Consider the following 9,237-nt stretch of genomic DNA (forward strand, 5'->3'; position numbering starts at 1 on the left):
CCTACACCCAAACAAGGGCACTGCGTTCATCCACCTCTGGCCTGCTCGCCTCCCTACCACTGAGGAAGTACAGTTCCCGCTCAGCCCAGTCAAAACTGTTCGCTGCTCTGGCCCCCCAATGGTGGAACAAACTCCCTCACGACGCCAGGACAGCGGAGTCAATCACCACCTTCCGGAGACACCTGAAACCCCACCTCTTCAAGGAATACCTAGGATAGGATAAGTAATCCTTCTCACCCCCCCCCCCCCCCTCCCCCTTAATGATTTAGATGCACTATTGTAAAGTGGCTGTTCCACTGGATGTCAGAAGGTGAATTCACCAATTTGTAAGTCGCTCTGGATAAGAGCGTCTGCTAAATGACTTAAATGTAAATGTTAAATGTTCAATCCCAGGCTGTGTTACAGCCAGCCGGGCCCGGGAGAGCCAAGAGGCGGCACCCAATTGGACCAGTGTCATCCGGGGTAGTGGAGGGTTTGACCGGATGGGTTTTTCGTCTCATCATACTCTAGTGACTCCTTGTGGTGGGCTGAGCGTCTGCAAGCTGACTTTGGTCATCATTTGGACAGTGTTTCCTCTGACACATTCGTGTGGCTGGCTTCTGAACCCAGCAAGCAGTGTGGGTTAAGGGTTAAGCAGGCAGGGTCATATTTCGGAGGACGCATGGCTCTCGACCTTCGCGTCTCCTGAGTCCGTAGGGGAGTTGCAGCAATGTGACAAGACTAAGTTGGATACCACAAAATCTGATGTTTCTATGTCAAACAATTGTGTTATAGTTCTTATAATACAAACTCTATTTACTACATTTCAACTCTATATCCGACATGGTACAGGTGTCTTTTTTAAGAACAAAACCATGTGTGTGAGGTGTATACTTTTGTTTCAAAGTAGATTTGTTTAAGACTACCAAGAAACACTCTGTGTGACCCTGATTGGAGTAAAAGATTAATAGCCTGATGGGATGGAAAGCTTCAAATGTTTTGTATATTTTATTGTATGGGCAGTCACATGTGTTTGAGGTCCTGAGTTCAACTTTCGATATAAGCGGAATTAGGGGGGAAGCGGTACTCGATAAGCAAGCGGTACATCATCCTTTACATTAACTTCCTCATCTCATCCCTATGGGCTTTAGCTAAGTGGGTTAACAGTCTTGTGACATCCAGTTCAATCTTTTACCCAGACTTCAGCAGAAATGTGGAGAAGCACATTTCGTTTTTTAAACGTTTTTTTAAAGAACCACCAGTCAGGAAGATAGACAGCTGATACTACACAGAGCAAAAATCAATTTTTAGTTAGTTGAAAAAAAAAATCCAAATGCACAAAAATCTAAGTTATCTTAAATTTTGAGCAGAAATGTGTTTTACGTCCCTGTTACAGAGCATTTCTCCTTTGCCAAGATAATCTATCCGCCTGCCAGGAGTGGCATATAAACATCATGATCATTACACAGTTGCAACTTGTGCTGGGGATAATAAAAATCCACTTAAAAATGTGCAGTTTTGTCACAGCTATTGCCACAGATGCCTCAAGTTGAGGGAGCGTGCAATTGGCATGCTGACTGCAGGAATGTCCACCAGAGCTGTTGCCAGAGAATTGAATGTTAATTTCTCTACCATATGCTGCCTGCAACATAGTTTTATAGAATTTGGCAATATGTCCAACCGGCCTCACAGACACAGACCACATGTAACCACACCAGCCCAGGACCTTCACACCCGGCTTCTTCACCTGCGGGATCATCTGAGGGGATGTGGGGGGTGCCGAGGAGTATTTATGTCTAATGATGCCCTTTGTGGGGGGGAAACTAATTCTGATTGGCTGGGCCTGGCTCCCCAGTGGGTGGGTCTGGCTGACAGGTGAGTGGACCTATGCCCTCCAAGGCCCACCCATGGCAGCAACCCTGCCCAGTCATGTGAAATCCATAGTTTTGGGCCTCATGCATTTATTTCAATTGACTGATTTCCTTATATGAACTACAACTCAGTGAAATCTTTGAAATTGCATTTATATTTTTGTTCAGTATATACAGGATACACCAGCGTGGCAGTTGTACTAAACTCCTAAAGGCATAAATGTTGTAAAATAATCCATGTGCATCATTAATAAAAATTACAATTGAATGCTTAGATAACCTATGCAGAAAAATGTATAATATGGAGAGCACTGCGATTGCGGGCGGTGCAGTTGCCGTACCAGGCGGTGATACAGCCCAACAGGATGCTTTATATTGTGCATCTGTAAAAGTTTGTGAGGGTCGTAGGGGACAAGCCGAATTTCCTTCAGCTTCCTGAGGTTGAAGAGGCACTGCTGTGCCTTCTTAATCACACTGTCTGTGTGTGGAGGCCCATTTCAGATTGTCAGTGATGTGTAGGCCATGGAACTTAAAGCTTTTCTCCACTGCGGTGTGTGGTGGACCTACAGCACGACACCTGAGGCATTGGTTGGATGTTTAATTCCATTGCTGTACACACAGATTTGATATATTTACATGACTACTACTCACTCCCTTGCTTCATTCCAGTGCAACCACTGACTAACTGTAGCTAGGGCATATCTAGCAAAAAAAGTGTTGCGTTAGAAAGGGTGGGAGATGAGGAAATTATGCACGGGCAATGAGGCACGGCTGAGTCAAATAGGAATCCCGACTTAATGAAGTGGTGATTAAAGAGCTCAGCCATGTGCTTCTTGTCAGTAACAACCACATCATCAACATTAAGAGATATGGACAGCTGTGAGGAGGAGGGTTTATTCTCCAGGTCTTTAACCTTTTTCCAGAACTTCTTGGGGTTAGGCCCACAGAGAGAGAACGGCTCCTTAAAGTAACTAATTTTTGCCTTCCGGATAGCCGAGTGCACTTACTTCTCATTTGCCTGAACGAGAGCCAGTCAGCCTGAGTATGCCGAGGGTTTTGCCAAATGCAATTCTTGAGGTGGAGTAACTCTGCAACATCACGGTCGAACCAGTGGCTGAACCTGTTTTTAATTCTAATTTTCTTTATGGGGACGTGTTTGTTAACAATACCACTGAAAATATCAAAAAAGAAGGTCCAAGCGTCTTCAACAGAAGGGATCAAGCTGATTCTATACCATTTTACAGAAAACAACTATTATGTAGAATTATTGAAAAACCCTGTTCATGACAGTATCGATTTGTTTAATCATATTAAAGTACGTCTTTGTGTTTGAAGCATTGAATTTCTGCAATCACGTACATTATTTCAATGTGTGCCAATGAACTGTTCACACCGTAACATAGGGATACACGAAATGTCACAAGGTTACAGTACACTTATGAGGTCTCCGTACAAAAGCGAATCACAGCAATATCCAGGAATTTCCCAGGATCAATGTCAATGTATAAATAAATTATTAAATGCTTAGTGCATGATCAACAACAAACAGTATCATAAATGTAGGAAAGAAAGGTTGTGTTTTAATGTCACACGATTTTTGCCAAATCTGTGAAGACTCCAAGCACGAGAAAGGTGTTGATTAAACTCATGAATAAGTAGCTGTAATGAATATATCGATGGCCCCCCTTTATATCTTAATGTATTCACATGAAGAAAAAAAAATGAGAAAAAAAGGATAATTTTGAATTACTTTGTTAGAAAGTTTGCAACAGCTCCAAACAGCTGTCCATGACAAGAAACGCTCACTGGTACCCTAGAACAGCGGTCCCCAAACACCAGGATGCGGCCCATTCACTACCGGGCCACACAAAGGATGAATCATTATTTATTTTAAAAATTGGTAAAAATAAAATAATTGTATACAATTATAGACCATTTGTGCAGTAATTACATTGGTGCAGTCCGTTGGTCCTTTTCTCACCACTCTAATATCTCGGTCACGCCCACAACAGTTTACAGATTTTGAACTTGAGTAATGAGCGTTCATCACGGTCTGCGTGAGCTGTGTTGCCCGCCAACTTTGTACTAGCTAGCTACGTTAGCGGACATGTATAAAAAACAACCATCGCTGGAGAGCTTCTTCTGAAGAGAGATAAAAAGACCCAACGACGATGTCGATAACGCAGAGACAGAAGAGCCAGAGAACGCAAAAAAAAATTAGGCCTCATTCAATATTAAATATGATGAGTCAAACCTAAAATTTGGCTTTGTTGCGACAGGTGACTTGAACGCTCCAAGTCCCCTGTGCGTAGTATGTGGAGATAGCCTCAAAACTGCTTTGGAAAAGCGAAACCAAGCATCCGGCACTGAAAGACAAACCTGTTGAATTCTTTAAGCAAAGAAAACGTGAACAAGGACAGAAGCAAGTCTTGAAAGACACCGCATTAACAAATGTGGCTGCACTGAGAGTCATACTTAATGGCTAGCCGTATTGCTAAGGCCAAGAAGCCTTTCACGATTGGCGAGGATTTGATTCAACCCGCTGCTAAGGACATTTGCCATGAACTCTTAGGAGAGGCTGCAGCTAAAAAGACAGCCAAAAAGAGGAACCTTTGCTATCACAGTCAGTTGGCTAATTAATGAAATAGCAAAGGACGTCGAGGCACAAGTGTTTAGAGGCTTAACGAGTCACTGTGGTATGCAATTCAGGTTGACAAATCTACCGATTAGGACAACAAGGCAATACTGCGCCGAATACAACCTTATAGTGAAATGCTTACTTACGAGCCCCTAACAAACAATGCAGTTTGAAAAAATATGGATAAGAATAAGACATAAAAGTAACAAGTACTTAAAAAGCAGCAGTAAAACAACAATAGTGAGACTATATATACAGGGGAGTACCGGTACAGAGTCAATGTGCTGGATAACCGGTTAGTTGAGGTAATATGTACATGTAGGTTGAGTTATTAAAGTGACTGTGCATAGAGTAAGAAGAGGGCAATACAAATAGTCTGGGTAGCCATTTGATTAGCTGTTCAGGAGTCTTATGGCTTGGTGTAAAAGCTGTTTCGAAGACTCTTGGACCTAGACTTGGAGCTCCGGTACTGCTTGCCTGTGTTGAGGATCAGCATGGCGGATGGGCTGTTACACACCCTTATCACCTGAGGGACGGCCCATCAGGAAGTCCAGGATCCAGTTGCAGAGGGAGGTGTTAAGTCCCAGGGTCCTTAGCTTATTGATGAGCTTTTGAGGGCACTATGGTGTTGAACGCTGAGCTGTAATCAATGAACAGCATTCTCTGATAGGTGTTCCTTTTGTCCAGGTGGAAAAGGGCAGTGTGCAGTGCATTAGAGACTGCATCTGTGGATCTGTTGGGGCAGTATGCAAATTGGAGTGGGTCTTGGGGTTCTGGGATAATGGTGTTGATGTGAGCCATGACCAGCCTTTCAACGCACTTCATGGCTACAGACGTGAATGCTACAGGTCAGTAGTCCTTTAGGCAAGTTACATTAGTGTTCTTGGGCACAGGGACTATGGTGGTCTACTTGAAACTGGTTGGAATTACAGACTCTGTCAGGGACAGATTGAAAATGTCAATAAAGACACTTGCCATTATGTCAGCGCATGCTCTGAGTACACATCCTGGTAATCCATCTGGCCCTGCGGCCTTGTGAATGTTGGTCTGTTTAAAGGTCTTACTCGCACCGGCTGCAAAGAGTGTGATCACACAGTCTTCCAGAACAGCTGGTGCTCTCATGCATGTTTCAGTGTCATTTGCATCGAAGCGAGCATACAAGTAGTTTAGCTCATCTGGTAGGCTTGTGTCACTGGACAGCTCTCAGCTGTGCTTCCCTTTGTAGTCTGTAATGGTTTTCAAGCCCTGCCACATCCGACGAGCGTCAGCGCCGGTGTAGTACGATTCGATCTTAGTCCTGTATTGACGCTTTGCCTGTTTGATGGTTTGTCGGAGGGCATAGCAGGATTTCTTATAAGCTTCTGGGTTAGAGGCGTGCTCCTTGACAGCGGCAGCTCTAGCCTTTAGCTCAGTGCGGATGTTGCCTGTAATCCATTGCTTCTCGTTGGGGTATGTAAGTACGGTCACTGTGGGGACGGCGTCATCAATGCGCTTATTGATGAAGTCAATGACTGATGTGGTGTACTCCTCAATGCCATCGGAAGAATCCCGGAAAATATTCCAGTCTGTGCTAGCAAAACAGTCCTGTAGATTAGCATCTGCTTCATCTGACCACTTTTTTATTGATCTAGTCACTGGTGCTTCCTGCTTTATTTTTTGCTTGTAAGCAGGAATCAGGAGGATATAACTATTGTCAGATATGCCAAATGGAGGGCGAGGGAGAGTTTTGTATGAGTCTCTGTGTGGAGTGAAGGTGGTCCAGAATTTTTTCCCCTCTGGTTGCACGTTTAACATGCTGATAGAAATTTGTTAACACGGAGTTAAGATATCCTGCATTAAAGTCCCCGGCTACTAGGAGCGCCGCCTCTGCGTGAGCGTTTTCTTGTTTGCTTAAGTTTACATACACTCAATTAGTATTTTGGTAGCATTGCCTTTAAATGGTTTAACTTGGGTCAAACGTTTTGGGTAGTCTTCCACAAGCTTCCCACAATAAGTTGGGTGGATTTTGGCACATTCCTCCTGACACAGCTGGTGATACTGAGTCAGGTTTGAATGCTTTCTTGCTCGCACACGCTTTTTAAGTTATGCCCACAACTTTTCTATAGGATTGAGGTCAGGGGTTTGTGATGGCCACTTCAATACCTTGACTGTGTTGTCCTTAAGCCATTTTGCCACAACTTTGGAAGTATGCTTGGGGTCATTGTCCATTAGGAAGAAGTATTTGCAACAAAGCTTTAACTTACTGACTGATGTCTTGAGATGTTGCTTCAATATATCCACATCATTTTTCTTCCTCCTGATGCCATCTATTTTGTGAAGTGCACCAGTCCCACCTGCAGCAAAGCACCCCCACAACATGATGCTGCAACCCCTGTGCTTCATTGTTGGGATGGTGTTCTTCAGCTTGCAAGTCTTCCCCTTTTTCCTCACAACATAATGGTCATTGTTTCATCAGACCAGAGGGCATTTCTCCAAAAAGTACGATATTTGTCCCCATGTGCAGTTGCAAACTCTATTCTGGCTTTTTTTAATGGTGGTTTTGAAGCAGTGGCTTCTTCCCTGCTGAGCGGCCTTTCAGGTTATCATTTTATTGTGGATATAGATACTTTTTTACCTGTTTCCTCCAGCATCTTCACAAGGTCAATGCTTTGCTGTTGCTCTGAGATTGACTTGCACTTTTTGCACAAAAATACGTTCAACTCTAGGAGACAGAACATGTCTCCTTCCTGAGTGGTATGAAGGCAGCATGTTCCCATGGTGTTTATACTTGCGTACTATTGTTTGTACAGATGAACGAGGTACCTTCAGGCATTTAGAAATTGCTCCCAAGGATGAACCAGACTTGTGAAAGTCTACAATTTTTTTTTCTGAGGCCTTGGCTGATTTCTTTTGATTTTCCCATAATGTCAAGCAAAGACACTGAGTTTGAAATACATCCACAGATACATCTCCAATTGACTCAAATTATGTCAATTTGCCTATCAGAAGCTTTAAAGGCATGACATAATTTTCTGGATTTTTCCATGCCATTTAAAAGGCACAGTCAACTATGTAAACTTCTGACCCACTGGAATTGTGATACAGTGAATTATAAGTGAAATAATCTGTCTGTAAACAATTGTTGGAAAAATCTATTGTGTCATGCACAAAGCAGATGTCCTAACTGACTTGCCAAAACTATAGTTTGTTAACAAGAAATTTGTGGAATAGTTGAAAAACGTTTTAATGACTCCAACCTATGTGTAAGTAAACTTCCGACTTTATCTGTATTTTATTGTACAAAGATGACACATTTGCTAGCAGGATGGAAGGAAATGGAGGTTTAGAAATTCTCTGAGGGCAGCCCGCCGTCCGGCACCTTTTTTCTCCACCTCGTCTTCACGCAAATCACAGGGATCTGGACCTTTCTTGAGAAAGCAGTATATCGTTCAAGTCAGGCTCGTCAAACTCGTTATAGTGGAAAAAAGGATTCTGCCAGTCCGTGGTGGGTAATCTCAGTCCTGATGTCCAAAAGTTATTGTCAGTCATAAAGTAGCGGCAACAATATGTACAAAATAAGTTAAAAAATATAAGTTCAGTTGGAGGCACTTGAAACGTCTGCCTTCTTCTCCAGCGCCATCTTACATGTCCAGCTGGACATAAGGAACACCCTTCAGGTGTCACTGTCTCCCATCACCTCTTGATGGGACGGTCTTGTTGCCGCGAAACAAGCTCAGCAACATGGTGAGTTGTAATGTTTTTATTATATGGTCATTAGAAAAAAATATGTGCATTATAATGTTTTTATAATATCACCATGTTAGACCTATTAAACTAAAATGTTATGAAAAAGTGGCTATACTAAACTTATAGGCCTAATTGATATTCCTTTCGTGTTTTGACCCCCTCCCCCAAAAAATAAATAATAATATAAATCTATATGAGACCTATCCTTGGTGAAAAAAAGGTTGGGGGCCACTGCCCTAGAAAGACTAATGCACCACAGCCAACGACAGAAGAAAAAAAGCAAAGCATTAAAAAAAAAATCCAAATTGAAAAAATGTTCAACAGAAAAAAACAAAGCATGAATGCAGCTGGAATAACGTTAACTAGCTAGCTAATGTTATCATGCTAGTTATAAAGCTAGCTAACTCATTTAGAAAAAATGTAGACCACGAATTGAAGATAGTCAAATGATCTTTACCTTTCAGCAAAGATAGTTGTCTGTATGACAAATTATTTGAGAATGCAAGGGCATTCACTTACCATACTCTGTGGGGACAGGGTCAGGGTGGTAGGTGAAGTGCGCAGCATTCCTTCTTTGTGTTTTTGTTTGGGATGAGCAATTCGGGGATAACCTCAGCAGAGTAATCCCAAACAAGCTCTGATCACCAATATTTACATTCGCGATGGAGGCTTTCGAGCCTGCACCTCTGAGCAGAAACCGTGCAGCAGCCGCCATTGCTGTTGTGAGTGGACTGAACAGGAAGAAGAGAATGATGACAGAGTCCCCTTTTAGTCGAAAGCGGCTGTGATTGGTTGAAACAGTGGGTGGTGTCAGTGGGTTCAGCCTCTTGTCCAATCGCCCTACATTGACCCTGAATACTTGAGGGAGTTATTTTACGCTGGCCCGCGTTGACGTGTCCGTCACGTCGTCTGGTGAAAGTGGGAAGGAGTAGCGCCCTTCTCAAATCGAAGAGTAATCTGCGCCCCTCGGTCATGTTATCATCAAAGCAGCATGGCATCGCCCAGAAAAGTACAACAGATATT

The 9,237-nt window shown here is 43.0% G+C and overlaps 1 protein-coding gene across 1 annotated transcript in view; it reads right to left on the reverse strand.

Annotated features, from left to right (window-relative positions):
* The window catches only part of LOC135520013 (2-oxoisovalerate dehydrogenase subunit beta, mitochondrial-like), a 94,277-nt gene extending 85,318 nt beyond the window's left edge, over positions 1 to 8,959 (reverse strand). The window contains exon 1 of the mRNA XM_064945319.1: positions 8,734 to 8,959. Coding sequence (XP_064801391.1) covers positions 8,734 to 8,929 — 196 coding nt within the window. The 5' untranslated portion in view covers positions 8,930 to 8,959. The remainder of the gene's footprint in view (positions 1 to 8,733) is intronic.
* Positions 8,960 to 9,237: the final 278 nt, after the last annotated feature.

Source organism: Oncorhynchus masou, chromosome 29, assembly GCF_036934945.1.
Source record: "Oncorhynchus masou masou isolate Uvic2021 chromosome 29, UVic_Omas_1.1, whole genome shotgun sequence".
Classification (NCBI taxonomy): domain Eukaryota; kingdom Metazoa; phylum Chordata; class Actinopteri; order Salmoniformes; family Salmonidae; genus Oncorhynchus; species Oncorhynchus masou.